The 22,025-nt window shown below is 40.0% G+C and overlaps 1 protein-coding gene across 4 annotated transcripts; it reads left to right on the forward strand.

Annotated features, from left to right (window-relative positions):
* Nucleotides 1–62: 62 nt before the first annotated feature.
* ocrl (OCRL inositol polyphosphate-5-phosphatase) lies at nt 63–21,941 on the forward strand. 4 transcript variants are annotated; one of them, XM_023959012.2, is made up of 24 exons: nt 63–525; nt 855–934; nt 3,688–3,779; nt 4,061–4,099; nt 4,446–4,559; nt 6,550–6,726; nt 6,855–7,104; nt 7,191–7,331; nt 7,400–7,501; nt 7,611–7,725; nt 8,590–8,706; nt 8,795–8,976; nt 9,524–9,635; nt 9,875–9,984; nt 10,472–10,607; nt 13,111–13,221; nt 13,389–13,554; nt 13,703–13,938; nt 14,551–14,574; nt 16,305–16,424; nt 18,230–18,314; nt 18,506–18,633; nt 18,770–18,881; nt 20,299–21,941. In XM_023959012.2, exons 1-24 carry the CDS (start codon nt 484–486, stop codon nt 20,421–20,423), a joined length of 2,916 nt encoding a protein of 971 aa, XP_023814780.1. In that variant the 5' UTR covers nt 63–483; the 3' UTR covers nt 20,424–21,941. The 4 variants fall into 4 exon arrangements, with proteins under 4 accessions (XP_023814780.1, XP_023814781.1, XP_023814782.1 ...); XM_023959013.2 differs by lacking the exon at nt 14,551–14,574; XM_023959014.2 differs by lacking the exon at nt 855–934 and having other exon boundaries at nt 100–473.
* Nucleotides 21,942–22,025: the final 84 nt, after the last annotated feature.

A 22,025-nucleotide genomic window follows, 5' to 3' on the forward strand; every position in this document is an offset into this window, starting at 1 on the left:
CATGGGAAAATGTTGATGAGCTAGAAGTGTAATAATTGTGCCAGGGTTGTAGTTCCGACGCCATACCACACGGGGGCGGCAACGCGCCGAATTGTACTTAGAAAACAAAACGCCTCTCGTTGTAGGGAGGAGTGGATTCGACACAACAAACTCTTTTTGCTAATGTTGTAGTGTTTTAGAAGTTTTTTCAACTGAAACTCAACCTGATCTTATTGGAATATCCAATTATTTTAGACACCATGTTGGATCCAAACCAGGATATGTTGGTCGCTCCACTCGGTTGATCATTTCCGAGTCCTTCCAGCAGCTCCAACAACAGCTGGCTAACCAAACAGCCCTTTGCGTTAGCAGCCGAAACCTCGGAACAGCTGCCGGGAGGAGGCCGCCTCGCCGGGTGGGCACCGTCCCAACTTCATCTACCACGAAAACGGCGTTTATTTATTGTGGTGTCAACATAAACCGGACAACGGGAGGTCTGTAAGAATGGAGTCCTCTTCGGGATTATGCGACAATGAATGCCTGGCAATATCCTTTGAGTTGTGTTAAGTGCTGTAGTAGCTTGATGCTAATGGACGAGCTGAGACGTTTTTCTCGTGTTTTATGGGTAAAAATCAGTATAACTGGCCCTCTGACCTTTATTCACAGCTGTATTGACAAGTGTCATGTTACTAACGCCTTAAGAAACATTTCCTAATCCTTGTCATAACGACGCTAACTGTAACTGTGCTACATTGGAGCCATCTTTCCTGCTCCTTTGCTGTCTTATATTCTTGTGGCATGGCTTTGTAACGCGCTAAACTCTGCTAGCAGCTCTGTGAATCCGTCTCTATGAATCCTTGATTGTTGCTGCTCACACTGTCAGATGTCAGGAGCTGAGGTCTGGGGTGAAGGAGCCCAGACTTCTGTCACTCATTTTGGAAAATGGGGATTTTGTGTAAGTATTAGAGTTCTGTAGTTTCCTCTAAATTGTTCTCTGACAGGATATTAAGCCATGATTTAGATAGTGCAGCCTGCTGGTTTAAACCATGCTCCATAATCCTGAATTATTATGCAAACAGTCTGATGTTCACATTGTTTAAAGGTTTGATTTATCTGGTAAAAGGACACTTTTGCATAGATAAACAAAGATACTTAGAGGATGGAGATATGCACATTTGTTATTGTGGTTTAGACCAATGCTGCGATTACAAAAAAAAAACAATATTTTTTTAACACACACTAAAGTCCCACTCCAATCATCTTTTGATCTATTTTTAAAGCGTCACCGGTGCTCTTGTTACAATGATTATACGTTTTTTTAGCTCAAATTAAAAACAATTCTGTGTCGTTTTCTAGGACATAGTTTCTGCAGAGCGGCAGTAATACTCGCCACTGACTTGTTGGTACAGAAGTAAGCCTCCGCTGATGTCCCATTGTCCCTTTTATTTACATGCCCTCTCGCTGGCGTCCAGCGCCTCACGGCCCCAACCTCACATTACCAGTGCAACAAAAATGATGAGCAATATCGGAGCTATCCTGCTGTATAGTTTGGGGCCAGATTCCAGCTCGGATGAGGAAAACAAAGACGTACATTTGTCTCCAAGTGGATGCATAAGCAGAGCAGTGAGCTTGTGGCCCGGCCGGTATATTTTCTAGGAAACAAATAAGCTCTTTTTCAAACTGCATTTTTTTCATCTGCTCCTTATTCCCAATGATTTAAATAAAGAAATACTCAAAAAATGCATTTTAAATTTCATTTTCTTGATATATGTCCTCTATGATCAGAAAAATACCATAAGAACATGTTAAAAACACAATTTTCATTGGAGTGGGTCTTTAGGACATTTTGAAAGGCAAAGAGAACAAGCTTCCCACACAAATATCCATCTTTCCACTGAGATTTGCTCTCACTCATAGCTTCACTCCCTCATCCTTTGTTATCCTTGACAGTTCCGCTGTTTGTTTATGTAAAATCAATATTTAAGGGTGTCAACTGAGAAGGAGGACATAACTTGTGGACATTTCCACCCAGAGCCAGCTCACAGATGATCCCGAATGCCTGCACTGCGTCCTAAACTCTAATGAGACTCACATGGGCTCGCAGACAACATGCTCCGTCCCATAACTGTGTTAAAACCACAAACTAAAACCCGGAGTCGTAAAACAGGGACAAAGTTCCTTGAGCACTAAAAAAAACAATATTAGTTGAAGCAATGTCATAAATTCTGCATTCATTAACTGCTTATTAATGAATTGGTGTCAAACCTTATGTTTTTTTTTATTGTTTCTTGGTTATATTAATTAAGGTTTTTCTTTTTTCACTTAAATTTTTCTTTGTTTAGAACGGGGGCCTGCAACCTTAAACACTCCAGGTTGATTTCCCACTGACCACTTTTATAAAAATAACACTTATTTGTATTTGGTATTGTTATTATTATGATAAATATAAATTATATATTTTTTGGTTAAATAAAACATGAATGGAAAGAGAAAATAGTTTTCTTTTTCTCTTCAGTTCATAGTTTTTGACAGAAGTTTACTTGACTTCCTTTCAAAATAAAAGACACCCTGAGCCTCATAGGATCATCTCAATGCAGGAAATACAGGTAGTGTTATCTCAGCAGTGACAAAAGAATAAAAAACTGTTTTTTATGTTTATGTAGAAGTATAATTTATAAGTACAGAGTCTGTTTAAATACTTACTTACTTTGTAATTTACAATATATTTTTAAAGTTTAAAGCTTTATTTTGGAGGGGAAAAGATTGCAGACCCCTGCTTCAAACCTTCTTTACAGCTTGACAAGCTGTATTTGCTACACTGCATCCGCATGCATCCACCAATAAACGGTGGACAGGTAGAAAACCCCAAAAGTTCCTTTGTTGCTTCATATTCATGTTTTTCGGGGATTTGGTTGTCACCTGCCCAGCCGGGCTGGCATGACTCAGTTTCCTGCCTTCAGGCGTAAGCCCCCTTCGCAGGAAGTAGATAGGGAGTGAGCAGGAAGCTGTTTTCACCGCTGCTGCATGTCAGTTTTTCGCTGACTGGAATGTGACCCCGCCCACATTCATCACTAATTTGGAGCGGTTTATTGCCTCTTGAACAACCTTTGCTCCTTTAACTCTGAATGAGCACACTGCAGCAACATAGGATATACTGCGTTCCCAAGTTTGCACGTGTGCAGGCGCTTTCAAAAATGAAAAAATATTGTTCTTTGTTCAGAAATGCTGATAACATAGTTTAGGAAATAAATAGGTTGCTAAAATAAAAATGTCTTAATTAAAAGCGTTGAAAACAGATTAAAATAATGATTGGAACGGCAGGACAGCGGGAGACCTCAGTTAACCTCTGAAGTTATAAGATGCTCCTCCCTCTTTTCAGCCAAACTCCAAGGCTCCTGAACCACTGATGTTTGTCAGTCAGTCAATCTAAGCAGAACTGCTGTTTTTGTGACATCAGTACTTCAGGACAAGTCATATCATCCTCTGAAATACAGAGGAATTCCCACCACCATATTGCAAACATTCAATAATAATCGAATGCTGCATGCTCCACTGCATCCCCTGCGTTTGATCTCTAATGAGTCTGAAGGCTGTGCATGAACTGATTTTCTGTGCAAAATAACACCATGTATGAAAAAAGCCCCACAGTTCATCACTGCGGCGAAAAGCTGAACTGCTCGAGTCAAACTGTGTGTGGTTCTCGTCCAGATTGGGTGTCCTGGCCACCCCTGATGCTGTGGTGTCGCGTCCAGTGGCTCAACTGTCCATTCCCATTAACGCTAGATTTGAACTCGTACAAGGTAGGTGGCTTTCAGCTTGTGTTTTGGGAAATCACAATCATAGTTTGAGCCTGCATGTCCAACGTAAGATGTTGTTCTTTTTAGTCTCATGCAGTGTTTGTGTTTAAATCCTCAAAATGTTCTCTCTCTCACTGCAGTGAGTAAAAAAAGGAGATTAAAACGGGTTCAGGAAGTGTGTGCGTTTTTTTTGTTTTGTTCCAGGAAGAGGACAAAATGCTGACTATTTGAACAGCCCAGACTTTTAGATTACTCTTGTCTAAATCTTTCTTATGTCCTTACAGAAGCTGAAGAGCCTCTCCTTATTAATTTCTCAGAAAATTGTAAGTTCTTTTGCTTCTTTTTAGCTCTCTTATTGTTCAGATGTTTTTGAGTTTTTCATTCCGGATTTCAGGATGTTTGAAGGCAGAGCTGCATTTTACTGTAATTTTACCGTGAGCCTTTTTTCCAGCGTGTACCACAGTTGTGGTTCATTCCTGTAGCTAAGTGTCTTTATTTGGTAGCGTGGTTTGGGCATACGTTGCCCCGGGGTTCCTGAAGGAATGCTTACTAATAGTTTACTGTTGGGTCACTTTCCTTTGTTTTCCCAACAGTCTGTATTTCTGCTTTCTTGTCCAAATGTGTTTAACATGCATGTGTGTGTGGGACTTTTTTCTTTTTCCTCTGAAGCGGTGCTAAGAATACGAATTAAAGGAGAAAAAGCACCAGAGCTGCAGCTGGAGCTTCAGGACGATGACCGCACAAACTTGTTTCTCACTCAGTTGAAGAGTGCTCAGGAAGAAGGTAAGACGTCTTCATGCCGCCAGCTGATTCATTATTCAGCCGCACATCCAACATTTATTTACAAAGGGTGGATTACGCTTCCCTCTGATGTCATGTGAAATATTTCCACACACTAAACCAGTTTGAAAGCCAAGCGCCTACAACAGTGATAAGATTCACATGTGGAGGATTTCACTGTTCTTTGTGTGTTGAACGTTTTTTTTAGCACAAAGTTTGAACTAGAACTTGCATGACTTTGATCAACATTGGGTTTTTGAGGTTTTTGTGCAATTTATTCATGCACAAAAATTGCTGAAGATAAAACCATTTTTTGTGAACAGTTGGTTTATTAGAACAGGGTTACTGTTCTGACTGGTTATGCACAGAATGACTCACAAAGATGTCTCTGTACCCGAATGAACACGCTGATGCTGCACTAGAAAGAGGCTTTGTGTGTGTCATTAGTGTCCATGTTTAATGAAACAGTTGGTCACAGCTACATGGAGAGTTAAACCATCAGTTACAGCAGCTGTTTGCAAAATGTGTGACTCGTGTAGAACTTTTTGCCTGGGATCAGTGAGGTCACTGCTGCCGGAGTGACTCTGTCTCAGACTCGTGACGCGTTGGACGCAGATCGCCTCAGGACATATTTTTGCATGAAGCTGAACAACCTTTGTTCAATCAGAGCCAGAGAGTCGTTTGGCGTCTCGCGTGAATTCGAAGCCCGGTGATGCTATAAATAAACTCCCCATGTTGCATTACTGGGGGTCACATGATCTAGATCTGGTTCACAGCAGCGGGGATGTCACTAGCATGTCTGGCATCTGCTTTGACCAACTCAGAAATACTTTTCTATGCTTTTTTTTAATGTATTTTGTAAATATTTAGGCTTTTTATTTATGAAAAAATACTACAAGGTGCAAAGAGGACTTCTGCAGACTTGCAAGCATTTTTGCTGCTCTTGATTTGGTTTTAAGGGAACTCGTTTGATCACAGAGATCTCTGTTCTTAACCACTAACTGTGGTTTTCAAACTATTTTAGAGCACAGTCTGTCTTTCAAACTTTCTGGTGAGACTTAACATTTAGATAAAAAAATGTGATAAAGCACAAAGTTACAATAGTTTCTTTTCACAGAACCAGTTCTTTCAATCTGCTACTTTTTTCATGTTCATTTTTACTTTTAACTTTACTATTCTCTCTCGTGTTTTAACACTAAAACTAAAAAGTCCTCCAGCTTTGTTTTGTTTTCCCACCAAATCCATGTTCACTGAGATTCACCTTTGCTTCTTGGCTAATTTATTCCCTGATTTCATGCGTACACATGCAGAGATTAACCTGGATTTACAGATATCCATGTGATCTGACAAAAAAGATCCCCAATTTTTAAATTTGCATTGCATTTGCGCAACAACAAATACGTCAGATGAATTTTTAAAAGGATTCCAACAAAGCTAATTTAGCAATTTAAGTAATAATGCTTTAAGCAACCTGTAGGAAAAACAAATCACAATGTTGTTTATGCTGTTTTATTTGGATCAAATGATGAATGTGAAGCGAGTGTTTGGTCTCCTCACAAATGTATGAAAGGAAAACTTTGTAAATGAAGTGACCAAACCATGCAGACACGTAGAGGGAAAAACAAAGGGGTCCTTCACCTTCCCTCACTTCCATTTTTTTTATTTTTATTACCAACTATAACCAAACTTTAAGTGCTTTTTATTATTCTAATAACAAAATAGATTTCCACTTAATATGTACATGAAACGATCCCCATCTAGATAAAAACAGAGTTCCACCGCTGTCTCATTAGATTAGTAAGCAGCAGGTTATGATAATATCTAAGATCAAACTTTTAACCTAAATTCATAGTCATTGGCTTTGTTTATCAAAGGTTGATGCTGCATTTAAAGGTTAATTCCTTTCAGAAGCTCAGTGAGAGTTTGAATTTGGGTTGAATTTCTTCTTTGTGGTGGTGATTTATTAATCCCCCCCCCCTCTCATGTTTTTCAGCTGCATTGAAATTGATTAAATCCAAACCAATGGAGCCTCTTCCACCAAACACTCACAGGAGTCCAGTTCCCATCCCGCCTCAAAGAGCGTCTGGGAGATCTGCGGCCAACCAGCCTGCATCCAGCGGCAGCCTGCAGACCGGCTTCAACAGCAGCACTTCAACAAATCAAAACACAGGTAACAAGATACTGTACTCACATTCAAGAAGATGTGTCAACAGAAGCTCTACCTTCCTCTAAACCTTAAAACTCTTCCTATGATGTTTTTTTTCTTATCCACTCCTTCATTGTGACGTTTTCTTAAAGATCCAGTTCAATCGCTTGCCTCAGACTTTGGATTCGAGCAGAACTTTTGCCACGCTCTCAAAGTGGAAGAGAAGAAGAACCACCAGAATCGGATCACTGCTAGCAGAGAACCTCCACCTGTCCCCTCTCTGCCCCCCCGCAAAACCCCGTCGGCCCCAACAAACCCCGTTCCCCCCGCTCCCATTATGAAAAGCAAAGCTACCTCCTCAGTGGGTTTCGACACCTCGGCAATAAGCGGCGCCAAATCAGAGTGAGTCTGGTGTAGAAAGGGTTCATCACAGGAAGCTCATCCTTTTAAAACATTGCTGATTTGAATTTGATGGGGGGGGGGGACAGATCTCTGTCTTGGTGTGACAGCCCCACCAGCAACAGCATGAGAGACACGGTGTTCCTGAGCCAGACGGGCCAAAGAGAAATCCTCCTCAAGCACATCTTGTCAAAGAGAGAGAACGAATATGTGGACATCAAGAATTTCAGGTGAAAAAGCTGGTTGAGGTAGATCTGCGCTTGTCGTCTCATTCCATTCACTAAATGTTGCTCTGCAGGTTTTTTGTAGGAACATGGAACGTAAATGGACGCTCTCCTGACAGCAGTCTTGGACCGTGGCTGTCCTCTGACCGTGAACCTCCAGATATTTATGCTATAGGGTCGGTAAATATTCATTTTCCTTAATCATTCTTAACATAAAAGTATATTTGTTGCCATCAGCTCCTGCCTGGGGAGCTATCAGAGTTTTGACACGCTCGTTTACTCTAGTTTTCAAGAACTGGACCTGAGCAAGGAGGCTTTCCTTTACATGGATTCATCCAAGGAGCAACTTTGGATTGATGCTGTGGAGCGAAACTTGCACCCAAAAGCCAAATACAAGATAGTGAGTATTAAAAGTGGATGATCCGCCTGTTTGAACTCCAGAAAAACTGCCCTAGATGAAGACCAGGGGTCTGCAACCTGAGGCTCCATAGCCACATGCGGCTCTTTTACCCCTCTATTGTGGCTCTCTGATTGGAGAAAAAGAAAAACGTTTTTATTGAAAATGTCATGTATCTTTTTGGACAATAAGGCACATCCAGCGGAACAAAAATGTCAAGTCAAACTTTATTTAACTCCCCCAAAAAAAGTAGAAGCATGCAGGAACATTTCACTCCAGGAGGCTCCTGACTACTGTACCCATAATGCTCCAAAAATCCATCAAGCAATGCAACTTCATAGTTTACCAAAGACATACTAAAACATTTGGACAGAGTTTTGGATCACAGAAGATCGGACTTGGAGATCAGTAAGACAACCAGAATTCCTACATGGGGGCATTAGGCGGATTTCCTATTTTCAGTACACTATGGTCCAAAAAATACGGTAGAGCAAACAACGGTAAAACATAATGTGCATATTTTTCTGACATTTCACTACCTACTTCTAAATTTGCTGCATTGAGATGATCCTATATGCTACAGAGTGTTAAAAGTTATAAACTTAAAGAAAAAAACGTCTGTTTTCCCTTTATGTTTTTGTTTTATTTATCCGGGAAGAAAAACAAGTTTATTTATGTTTATCATAATAGTAACAATGCCATAAATATAAAGCTGTGTCTTATTGTTTTCAAGGGTAAAGTAAGACTTTGTGACTTCTATTGGGTGGTAATCAGTTAGAAATTGACCCGATTGTTTCTTGAAGGTTGCAGACCCATATGATAGGCCAAGAAAAGTTTGCTAAGCTCACTGGGTAATGGTTTTTACAGATTCAGATCATCCGGTTGGTTGGGATGATGCTTGTGGTTGCTGTAAAGAAGATTCATGTGCGGAGCATAACGGAAGTAGCTTCGGATCACGTGGGCACAGGAATTCTGGGGAAAATGGTTGGTTCACTTTCTATTTGGATTCAAATCTGTTTTCACAATTAGATTTCTTCCACTAAATAACAAACCCGTTCATTGTGTGTTTCAGGGGAACAAGGGAGGAGTTGCAGTGCGATTTGTTTTCCACAACACGAGCTTCTGCTTCGTCAACTCCCACCTCGCAGCAAAACTCGAGGAAACCGAACGTCGCAATCAGGACTACAAAGACATTTGTGCTCGCATGATCTTCAACATGCCGGGGTCTCCTTCTCTCAGTATTGTCAAACACGAGTGAGTTTCTCAGGGTCTAGCTCTAAATTAGTCTCTTTTTAATCTAAATATTTGTAACCATTGTATCAGACTGTTAACCGTTTAACAGCGGAGCTTTGAAGCTGAGAAAATCAGCTTTGCATGGTTAAGGAACACTTTACGTTAGTAATGTGTTGCATATCAGAAAAGCCACTTTTCTCCACGTTAGAATCAACTGATCCAGGTTGATCACCTATACCAGGGGTTCCCAAATCCAGGCCTCGAGAGCCGGTGTCCTGCTGGTTTTCAAAAAACCCCCGCCTTATTTGCTGCTGATTACCTGGATCAGGTGTGCTTAGCCAATAAGGAGCTTCAATGGCAGGTTGGAAAACATGTAGGACACCGGCCCTCGAGGCCTGGATTTGGGGACCCCTGACCTATACAGACAAAGAGTTACAGTATGCCAAGGCGTGTGTGTTATTTAGGTGTTGCCGGTGACATGCCAGGTGCTAAAAAGGTTCAACATTTTAAAACCAATATGATTTTTCTGAACTTAAGTTTACTAAAACGCTGTTTTTATGTGTCTTAGTGTAGTAATCTGGCTCGGGGACCTGAACTACCGCCTGTTTAACAAAGACTGCGGTGACGTTAAGCGGATGATTTCTGAGGGTAAACTGAAACAGCTCCTGAAGTTTGACCAGGTAAGAAAGGGTCTGACAGCTTTCTGTAAACTAGTTGTGCCCTGATACCTTGCCGTCTTGCCACACAAGAAAAAAAAATCACAATAAAATGAAATAAAAAATGTAAATGAAATAGAAATTTGGATTCAGGAAAAGTCATTGGAAATAAAAAAAAATCTTTTGTTAAGGCTGGCTGTCAGGAAGGAATGAAACAGAATGTGACAAGAATGAACAATGTTTTGTGTTTGTCTGTTGTGCAGTTGAGCATTCAGAGACAAACAAAACGGGCCTTCTCTGACTTCATAGAGGGAGAGATCAACTTCATACCCACCTACAAGTATGAGCCCAAAACAGACTTTTGGGATTCAAGGTGAATATCAGTGGGATTGTATTTAACTTGTTTTTGACGTAAAATTCTAACAAAGTTTGTCCTATTTTTAGCTTTATACAGTATTTTTTTATTGGTCATGAGCTAATCTTTTAATTCCTATGGTTGTTATTCAGTTTACTAAAACAGGAGGAAATGTTATGTTTGGTCAAGTGATGGAAAATGTGAGTTATTTTTAAAGTTTAGTGGAGTCTCAATTATATTTTTTTAGATGTTCTATTATGGTTTATGCTTTTGCCATTTGGCTGAAAATGATTCAATTTAGCAAACAATAAAACCTGATTTTCACACTTATCTAAATCCTGACATCAGTCATTCATAATCATTCTCTTTGTAGTTTTGTTTAAGTTGCAGGTCTTTGTTGTTCTTGTCAGATACCATTTCTGTAGCCGTATTGTTGTAATCAGAAAGAGTCAGCAGTGCTGCCGGCCTTTCCCTCAAACTGTTTTGTTTTATCTGTTTCCTACAGCTCCAAAAACCGAGTCCCCGCTTGGTGTGACAGAATCCTGTGGAGGGGCAACAAAGTGGAGCTGATCGAATACCGAAGTCATATGGAACTAAAAACCAGCGATCATAAACCTGTCAGTTCCATCTTCAGCATCGGGGTAAGATTTAATGCTGTTGAAGAGGAAACAACAGACAGCGGGTTCAAATTATACATAGATTAAATAGATCTTTAACTCTGAAAGTAGCATTTAACATACTAGAATAGAAAGACTTTAAATGCAGGTTTGTTTGTAGCATAAATTAGGTAAGGTGGGTTTTATTGTCAGTTCAGTCCTGTACTGTAGAAATAATGACATTAATTTTCTCAAGCTGCTACAAAAACAATAAGACAAAATCCACCATCTACTAAACTTAGACATTGTTTTATACATAAAATGATACAATTGAGAATGAATGTCAAACAATTATTTTGGCCATATTTTTCTAGCCTTATAATCAGAACTTGGTATGACTACCAAAATGATTCTTTCATTTTTTTTCACTTCATTAGTTCATGATTGGAGTCTATGTGGGGAAATTTTTTTTCGTCAGCTACCAATTGTGCAAGTTGAGAGAAGATGAGATCAAAGATGAGGAAAGATTAGAAAGGCCTGTCATTTTCATCATAGGTATACCTCAACAATGAGAGACAAAATGAGAAAAAAAATCCAGAAAATCATATTGTCTGATTTCATTTGTAAATTATCGTGGAAAATAAGTATTTGGTCAATTACATGAGTTCAACTCAGTACTTTATTTACGCTTTGTTGGCAATGACAGCAGTCGAATGTTTTCTGTAAGTCTGTAAGGTTTTCCCAAACTGTTGCTGGTATTTTGGCCCATTCCTCCATGCAGATCTCCTCTAGAGCAGAGTTGTTTTGGGGCTGTTGCTGGGCAACACAGACTTTCAACTTTCTCCAAAGATTTTCTATGGGGTTGAGATCTGGAGACTGGCTAGGCCACTCCAAGACCTTGAAACGCTTCTTAAGAAGCCACTCCTTTGTTGCCAGGGCAGTGCGTTTGGGATCATTGTCATGATGAAAGACTCTGACATGTTTCATCTTCAATACCCTTGCTGATGGAAGGAGGTTTTTGGATTCATCTGACCATAGGACATTCTCCCAATCCTATTCTGGATCATCCAAATGCTTTTTAGTAAACTTTAGACGGGCCTACACATGTACTGTCTATAGCAGGGGGACACGTCTGGCACTGCAGGATTTGATTCCCTGGTGGTGTAGTGTGTTACTGATGGTAGCCTTTGTTACTTTAGTCCCAGCTCTCTGCAGGTCATTCACTAGGTCATCCGTGTGGTTATGGGGTTTTCGCTCTCCGTTCTTGTGATCATTGTGACCCCTCGGGATGAGATCTTGCAGGGAGCCCTAGATGGAGAGAGATAATCAGTGATCTTGTGCGTCTTCCATTTCCTTCCACAGTTGATTTCTTTACACCAAGCTGCTTACCTATTGCAGAAACAGGTTTCCCAGCCTGGTGCAGGTCAACAATTTGGTTTCTGGTGTCCTTAGACAGCTCCTTGGTCTTGGTCCTAGTGGAGTTTGGAGTGTGACAGTTTGAGGTTGTGGACAGATGTCTTTTATTTAGATGACCAGTTCAAACAGGAGCCATAAATATAGGTAATACTGAACAGAGGATCCTCTACAGAAGAAGTTACAGGTCTGTGAGAGCCAGAAATCCTGCTTGTTTGTAGGTGAATAAATTCTTAGTTTCCACCTTAATTTACAAATAAAATCTTTAAGACTGTGATTTTCTGGATTTCTTTTTCAGATTTTGTCTCTCATAGTTGAGGTATACCTATGATGAAAGTTACAGGCGTCTCTCATCTTTTTAAGTGGTAGAACTTGCACAATAGGTGGCTGACTAAATACTGTTTTGCCCCACTGTATGTCTTTTTATTCTCAAATTTCCTTTCAAACCAATTTATTTGGTTACAAAAACACTTCATAAGTGATTTTAATCCGAACAAAGGTAGAACATGTATTAAAATGCCTTTTTCATGTGGATGAGAGCTAGGTGGACTGTTAAACGTGAGTGTAAGAATGAACCCACGTGGAAAGTAAAATAGATGCATCCAACAAGTGGAGTTTGATCAAACAATAACTGGAGGCTTGGACAGGGATCTGGCTAAAGAACACCTCATCTGTAACCCTTATTGTCTTACTATAGTGGAAACATGGGCAAGTCCGGTTTGCTGAGTCCATTGTGTCTTACAGAGAGCGACTGATTCACGTTGTGATGATTAATTGGCTTGTGGGTTTGTTCTCACCCTAGAATACACTTTGTCCACTGTCTGCATTCTCTGCCTTCTCAAGAGAACTTTTGTCCCTCCCGTGTCCTGACCAGCAACAGCCGGCACCACAGAAAGTAGTGGAAAAAGGCCTCAGCCTGAGGCTACATCATTGTTGTGACTCTACCTGCTGTCAGTTCCTGCTTTTTTAGAATCTAGCGGTCAGAAACGTGATCAATTTGTCCTGACGTTCACATGTCATGAACTGAAAGTAGTGGTTGGCCTGAATTATCGTTTTACCATCACAATAGATCTGGAGAAGTTGCAAAACAACACACTTTGTAAAAACAAATATTTTGTTCCTGTTTTTGTTGCAGGTAAAAGTCGGTGATGACCAGCGTTTTAAAAAGGTGTTTGAGGAAACGGTTCGACAGATAGATAGAATGGAAAACGACTTCCTTCCATCTGTGTCCTTAAGCAAGACTGAGGTAAAAATGCAGAAAGATACTCGTGTTCTCAAAAAAGTAATACTAAGTCATGTTTTAACTATGCGTGTATAAATGTGTAATATTTCAAGATTCCCACACATAAAAACAATCACATTTTTAAGGTTTTAAAGCTCTGATTACCTTTGCTTCTTTTCTTTGCTCTCTAGTTTTTCTTCATTGATGTAAAGTTCAGACAGCTTCAGAGGGAACGTTTTCTAATCACCAATGACGGTCAGGTTCCCTGCCATTTTGCCTTCATCCCCAAATGCAATCAGTCGCAGTACTGCAAGTCCTGGCTGCGCGCTGAGCCCAGCGATGGATTCTTAGAGCCAAGTATGTTCCCACGACCTTCAACAAAATGCTTCACCAAGAGACCGTTTCTAAATGTGTCACCTATGATGACATGTCTTCAATATTTATTTTTGAAACACTGATTTTATTATATGCTTTAATCTGAACTTCTTCATTTCTGTCTGAACAGAAGAGACTCTGGAGATCTATCTGGAGGTGTATGTCAGTAAAGACTCTGTCACAATGCTGAACTCTGGAGAAGACATAATAGAAGATATTCTGATCCTCCACCTGGACCGTGGCAAAGACTTCTTCCTCACCATCTCAGGCAACTACCTCCCCAGCTGCTTTGGGACCTCTCTGGAGACGTTGACGCGCATGAAGAAGCCGATCAGAGAGATCCCCATCACCAAACTCATTGACCTGGTGAGGCAAACCAGAAAAATGAGGCAATTTTAACCAAATAAGTTTGATCTAACTGAATTTTTTTTAACCACTACTTCTATCAGATTTTAAAGTGACATTAAGATAACATAGACGTTAAGTCTCCCATAGTGGGGAATCCATTTTTTTACAGCAGCAGCATTTGTAAAAAGTCTTTCCTTAGCAGAAAAATGTCAGGGCTGAGTCTTCTCTCTGGCTAAACTCAGCCATAAGGGAAGCATCTTTTTAGAGAACATAAACGTGTCTCGTCTATTTCTGACTGTAAGGAGCCTATTGAAGAAGGAAGTAGATGACTCACTTCAGGCTTCCTCACAAGAACACACCTGTGCTGTCATTTTGTTGTTTCAAATCTGATTTGACTTTGGACCATAGTTTTACCATCATACCTGTTGGTGATTTTTCCTGCTTGGTAGTTTCTCTTATCAAATGATATTTGCTAAACATTCTATAACCTGTCATCTTTTCTTATTCTGTGTGTACACATACTTTCTCTGTCTGTTTCCTCTTTTGTTTCTGCTCATGGCTTCGTCTTCTTGCCTTGATCATTGCTTTCCTATCCTCTGCTGTGGTTGTGGGGCTGGTTTCTTGCTTCAGGGAGAGGACAGCTACATGGAACAGGTAACATATGAACACAAAGGCCAATTTGCTTTCAGGCACAACAGATTGTATGCTGCTCTAGATTACAGTTTGTTTGTTTTCTGAGACATCACTTGCCTGGCCCCATGTTCCATGTCCTAAAGATGACGTTACCTCCGGACTGAAAGGATTACTTAAGTGTTTGAAGCTGTTGAAGAGTTCCCTTTCTTTACCATCAAGCTCATTTATGACGAGAGTTGAACCAAATTCATTTTTAGTTACTAAAGGATTTTATGAAACGTACTTGCAAAGATTGATGGAGGTTTACTGTCCTCAGGTTAAAGATAAAAAGCTAAGCCAAAATAGAAATCCTACAAAAGTAAAGATTAGATTAACCTTTCCTTCCAAATGGTTTTTGTGGGTCACTCAAGGCTTTTGTCTCTTTTGCTGTTTTAGAGTTTTTAGACAAATCAAGCTAAATCTCTGGGGTTTTAGGCTCCTGCCAGTCAGTGCTCAAGAATTTTAAACATTTTGTTTTTGGCTAAATTGATGTCAACTTCATTTCTGGCAGAGTGAGGGATGTTTCCCACACTCCTCCCTATGTTTTAACACAACAGCCCTAAAGTACTTAGGAAGATGCAGCTCAAGTGATTTCTTTTCATTGTTTTTATTATTAGAACAGCTTTAATTGCTAATAAAAAGGGTTAAAACTGTATAGGCTCACTTGAAAATAGATATTTCGTCTGAATAATGTAGAGTGAAGCTTTTTTACTACTGTTTAGTTTATTATCTAAAACTGTCTAGTGGTTATTCAAATCTCCCATGATTTTCACAAACCCAGAGGCCTGTAGTGGTTGGGCACTGCTGCTGTGCCATTTTCTCATAAGCATTTATGAGAGAAAGTATCGTCCTCTGATCAGATTAACTCATGGAGTCCAATAAGATTCTTGTCTTCCAATTAGTCCCACTCCAATCATACTTTGATCTATTTTTAAAAGCCTTCCCAATGGTCTTTTAGGTATTATTATGCTGTTTTTGCTAAAATAAAATAAAAATACTTTAGTTTTCCCAGACATCGTTTCTGCAAAGTGGCAGTAGTTCATAAGAAATTTGACTGAGTTGTGGGCGGTACCACTGGCTCGGAGTAAGCCCGCCCCACCTCCTGTCACCCATCTGTTTACACTCTCCCACCAGCTTACAGCCCCCTTACAAACCCCCTCTTAGCATTATAGGCGCAACAATAATAGCAAGCATTATTGGAGCTATCCAGCTGCACCGTTGAGATCCAGATTCCGGCTCAGACGAATAAAACAAAGACGTTCATGGATGTATTTGTCTGCAAGTGGATGCATCAGAAGGGAGCTTGTGGCCCGCCCATCTTACTTTCTACGTAACAAATATGCTCTTTTTCCAACGGCATATTTTTATCTGCTCCTGAATCACAACAATTTGAATACAGAAATACTCAGATATGTAATTTTGAGCTTATTATTTTTTTATATATGTTCTCCATCATCAGAAAAAAATGTCATAAAAACATGTTTAAAAAAAACACCAAAAACACAGTTTTCATCGGAGTCTGTCTTTAAGTATTTCTATGAATACTTAAAGAAACAGTCCTGACACAGTTTATACATGTTATATTGTTTTATGCTCACTAGACAACACTAAATGTTTAGCTGTTTTGTTGCACATCATGACAGAATAAGAGTTAAAATACCTTTTTGTTGGAGTCGTCATTTATTGTGACCTTTTCTATTTCTTCTTACCAGGAGAAATCCAAAGTGAAATTTCTGATTGGTGACGGGGCGGCCAATGAAGACAGACCCCTGAAGATCCCCAAGGAGGTGTGGATTATGGTTAACCACCTCTACACTAAGTCCTGTGATCAGGTAAGGACTCCACTGCTGTTTAAGAGCCAAAGAGGTTTTTAAACGGAAGCATCAGAAAAAACTCTGAAATGGAATTTCTGCTTCACAAAAAAGCCAACAAGGCCTAGGATCTGTTAAAAAAGAGTATTCCGAAGAGGAGGAATCCTCCCTGAAAGGCTCAAAAGAAGTTAAAAAAACAAAAGAAAAAGAAAATGAAGTAAAGAATATTACAATCCAACATTTTTAGCTCATACGACTTGAAAAGTGATTAAATAAAGTAGAAGTGGTTAACTAAAGGCATGTAGTGTGACTTTGGGATAAAAGTTCATGTTTTTCAGCCCCCAGTGGACTTTGGATGAACTTTGCAGCATTTGTTAGTCCATAGCCGTAAAAGCATTCACGGCAGAACTGAACTCACTGAAGTACATTTAGATTCAAGTCATACAATTTCTTACCTTATATGACGAAACAGTGAGTAGTTTGTGTTGTTAGTAAATATGTCAATAGCTATTAGCGCCCTTTTTGCATTTCATATAATTGTAGTCCAGCACGGCTGCAGCTGTGGGAAACCTTAAGTCAGTTTGTCTTTTTCTCTGTTTCCTTTTTAATCTCTTGTGTCTTTTACTTTGACCAATGACGTTTTTTAACAAGATCAAAGAAAAGAGCGGCTGGATTATGGGGGGTAATGTTTTCATAATTCAGGCACAGCCTTAGATACAAGCATAAAGGACTGATTTCAGAAATGATAAATTGGAGATTCAGAGTTCCCATTGTTTAGAGGGACTTTATTGAGTAGCATAAAGCAGATATGGAAGTTTATGGCCTTGAGCTTGTGAATGAGTTAAGAGGAAAAGACGGGATGTGGCAGACGGATTGCGTGGGTTTATGATGGCGATAAGAAAAAGTCTTTATGTACCAGGCTAGCAATGATTGTGCACAGTTAGATTGGAGCAACATAAATGCACTTCAAAGAGCATGATTGTTCAGTCCTGGTTTAATATATTCTTTTATATTTTTACTTTGACAACTCATTGTCATCTTAAATAACATTCTGTGGTGTTTTGTGCATCAGAAGAGATGAACACAGAGGAATAACAGGCTTAAGTAAAAGAAGAAGTAAAGTTTGTCATTTATTTGAAGGTATTTCATCAATATTAAAAATGGATCTCAATACTTTGTGATGTCATCCTGGTTGTCCGTGAGAGAGGTTAAAGGTCAACCAGGTTTGCACTGTAGCTGCTTTTTGGGTCCATTCTTCCACGTAGATCTTCTCATGAGCTGTGATGATGTGGAACTGTTGCTGGGCAACAGAGACGTTCTCCTCCCTACACAGATTCTCTGTCTGATTGAGACACTGGCCACACCTCTCCAAAACCTTGACTGACTTGCCACTCCTTCGTTGTCCGGGTGATGTGTTTGGGATCCTGTCCAGTCAAGTTTCATCTTCACTGTTCTCACTGCTTGGAACCCTGTAATGTAGACCTAATAAGGGGCAGCCGTGGTGCAAAAGTAGAGCAGTCGACCTCTTATTGGAGGATCACAGGTTTGGTTCCCGCCTTGCTCGCCCATGTGTCGGAGTGCCCTTGGGCAGGGTGCTGAACCCCACATAGCTCCTGATGGTTATAGGTTGGCGCCAGTCAGTATCACTCTGTTTATGGTCTGTATCAGAGGCACTTTGAGTACTTTTATGATGTAGTCAAATGTATTTAAGGACTTGTTCCACAAATTACAATGTATTTTTTCATATAAAATGTTTCATAGTGACAGCTGTAAGTTTTGTTGATAAACTGGTGTGGACTGCTTTAATATTGAGTGCTGTCTCACAGGAGGACTTGTTCCAGACACCAGGCTTACAAGAGGAACTCCAGCACATCATTGAGTGTCTTGACACCAGCATCCCAGACTCCATCCGTATCCTCTGCTGTGCATTCCTTAAGACTATGTTAGATATTGTGAAAGGAACTCTTCCAATTTTGCACTTAAAGTAAATAAAAACAAGACACAGAAACGGCTCATTTTAGAAACACAGTTGGATCTGCTGACTATCCCAGCTTAGACTTTGTGAAGGCTTGTTCTATCTCAGTCTTTAACTCCCTGCATAGCTGGTTGTAACCACTCTGTAGCTGAGGCTCTGCTGATCTTCCTCGAGGCCTTGCCTGAACCCGTGGTGTGTTACGAGCTCTACCAGCGGTGCTTAGAATGCGCTCACGACAGCCGCCTCTGCAAGCAGGTCAGTCACAGCGAGTCTGATGTTGACAGTAGTCAACTGTTGGCAGTTGCAGACAAAAAAAGGCTTACAGATTTCTATTATTTTATTTTTTTCTATTTGTTGTGATGATGTTTGTGTTTGCTTTGCCGTCTTCCAGCTGATCTCACTGTTGCCGCGAGCACACCGCAACGTCTTTCGCTACTTACTGGCCTTTCTGAAGGAGCTCCTCAAGCATTCACACAACAATAACCTAACAGCCTCTCTAATAGGTAAGTGTTATCCATGTAGCATTTCCCAGAGATGATCACACGTTGGTTCAGTCAACTGGTTTAGTTCTGACAATATTATCTGCTTGAAGGCCGATCTGAATGCAGAGGGCTCATTTTTTAAGGGGAGTTTGTTCTCTCATGCAGAGCTACAAGAACGAAGGTGGCTGAAAGATTTCACATTTCACAAATGGCTTCATAGTTCACACGCATTTTTTTTATCCCTTCATTGTGTTTCTTTGGATTTAAAAGAAAAATGCTAATGATTTAAATAGATATTAAATAAGCTAGTTAAACACATATTCTAATCCATGCAGCACAATAGCATGTAGCATCTGTTGTCATAATAGTAGAAGATCCCATGTTTGACTTTGTTGTCTTGCATTACTACTTCAAGTAAATCTGCTGCAGCAGGAGGATCTGATTCCACCCAGGGTGTACTTTATTTTGAAAGGATCTTGTATGTGTTGCTGTAAAAAAAAAAAAAAGTAAACAAGTTAAAGTTGTTATTTATAGAAAAATGTAACACTTTTGGAATTTAATAATTATCAATATTTAAAAGCTACATATCATAAATGAATGGCTTTATGGCCACACCAATACATATTTAGTGTCTTTTTTGGCTCTTTTGGTGTTAAAGGTTGCTGACCCCTGGTTTAGTGGACATGTTTTCTGCATTGTAACTGTAAAACACAGTGAAAATTCAACAACGTTCCAGATGGTACAGTATCGATAGCAGCAGTGTATTATGGGTGGAACAAACAGAGCAAATGTTTTTGTTTGAAGCTCAGGAAAATGAATTATTTATTCATGCTAGAGAAAAAAAAAGTTAATATTTACACCCAAGAGTTCCAGGGCAGATCACTTCATTCAGCATGCACTCAAGACACAATACACACTCTGCCCAGCTTCCTGTTTGAGTTATAAATGTTCAACCAGCCACCAATCAGGTGTCGCATGATATAAGAGACAAAAGTTGCCATTGTTGTGTTTCAAAATAAACTGCATAATCGGGGCTGCATAACATAAAAAACATTCAAATTATTCTGTTCATGCAGCTTGGTGTGTAACCCCCCCCCCCCTCCTGCCCCCACTCTGGAAGTGTGAACCAGTATTTACATCAACAGCTGTTTTAAATCGACACTTTTCTGTAGTGTTTATATCAGTACTGTTTCACAAAGTCATCACATGCAGCCGTTCTCACATAAACAACACTTTGATTCAGACTTAAATCCATAAAAGAGTCAAATGTTAAGTTATCCTAAGCATTGTAGGTTATGCTGTTTTAACGTTGTATCAGAAATGACAGCATCAGAATACTATTTTCTGTTTAATATTCTACAATATGGCTCATTTTTAGCATGAATGTTTTATGCACTCCTGTTATACTCACTCTATTGTTGGATTATTTTATTTTTAGCAACCTTGTTTGCCAGCCTCCTGATCCGACCACCCCCCAGTTCTGCGAGCAGGCAAACGCAACAAGACCGGCAGAAAGCCATCGACTTTGTTCTGGGATTCCTGATGGCTGGAGATGAGGAGTAACCGAGATCCCCGTTTGCTCGCGGCGTCTGATGTGTTTGCAGGTCATTCTCAACTTGGCATGCGTGCTGCAATCCACCTGGATGCATTTCCCACTTTGTAACCGATCCACTTGGTATTTTTCCATCTGTTGGAGGCCAGCACGGCTGTCCTGCAGCCCACTGTTGTGTCTCTGATGAACCCTAAGACTCCATAGGAACTTGAACCGGAATTGTTTTTTCTTTTTATCGGATCAGACGTTGTATCTTCAGTTCACCAAGGTGCTGAGTTGAAATCTGTTGGGAAAGATTTGAGTCGATTCCTATGCACTTTCTGAGACCTAAAGGATGTGTGCTCCTGACACTTTATGGTATTCATGCCAAACAGACTTCAAACAGGCCGAGGTGTAAATATAAAAACACTATGTGCGAAGAAAAGCTCACACTAAAGGCAGGGAATGTCCTTCCTGTAGCTCCAGGAGAGTGGATTAAACTCTGTCTGTGGAAGGAAACATTCAGGAATGGGACTAATATGGAATTCCATAACAACTGTTTAATCACGACAATCATGCGTTGTTGCATTGTAGCTGTGGGAGTGACCTTAACATACCTTTAAAATTGTTTTACACGTATGTTGTTTCAATGCTATTTATGTATTTGTACATTGTGTGTGAGTTTACACCATGTTGACCCCTAATTTTTAATTTTTTTTTGTACTTTTATTTGCAAGAAAGTGATGATCACTTGCTTTTAAACCATTCAAAGGAATCTGGGTTGTTTCCATGTGACTGCAGCTGAATCTTTTACCGGCTCTCTCCAGTTGCAGAACGAGTTTGTCGACACTCCAACTTCCTCGTTAAGCGGATTGAGTGGAGACGCTGTCTTTGGTTTTTAACGTCTTTAAATTACGTACAAAGTGAACGTTTGAGTGTTTTACAGTGTGGTGGTGTCTACAGTTGTCTACATTTGTCACAACAGCGGGACTTCTCTCATCAGTCGTTTACCTTTTCTCCTGGTCTGCATCCATTTAAAGCTCGCTCCTATTGTGAGGCGATGATGCGATCAGGAATGTTCTGCAGCATTGTCTCTAAGCAAGTCTATTGGGATTGAATAAGTCATCATCCCTCTGCTGGATTCAAACCCTTGCAGGTTTGCTGCTGTTGCAAGACAACCTTTTTCTCCTGCTTGTATTTCCTCTGCAGGAGTTTCCGCCCCATGGACACGTCATCATTCCACCGTCTGTTGTGGTACCTCCTACCCTATCTTTTTACGGCCTCCGTCACACTGAGCTTTGTCAAAGCTTTTGAATGGAAAGAGTCTTTGTTGACTTATCCGTTTGGGAGGAACCTGTCATGTCGGATAGGAAACCGTACACAAGTCGTCCTGGTTTTAAGTGTTGTATTACACAACTGACCAATGATGTCATTGTATGTTTTTTTCTGTTTTGTCATGATGTTCAGGACACACAACTCAACGGTTTTCAACTTTATAGACATTTGGTACTATTAATTTATTTTAAAGAAATAAAACTGTACAAAGCTGATGTCTTTTTCTGCTTCATGTCTTTAATCTGAAAGAAGGTTTTCACATCTTCATGTTGAAACAAATCCATCCACTAGAATTGGTG

This window comes from Oryzias latipes, chromosome 10 (genome assembly GCF_053564925.1).
Source record: "Oryzias latipes strain Hd-rR chromosome 10, Olatipes_Hd-rR_3.1".
NCBI classification, from domain to species: Eukaryota; Metazoa; Chordata; class Actinopteri; order Beloniformes; family Adrianichthyidae; genus Oryzias; species Oryzias latipes.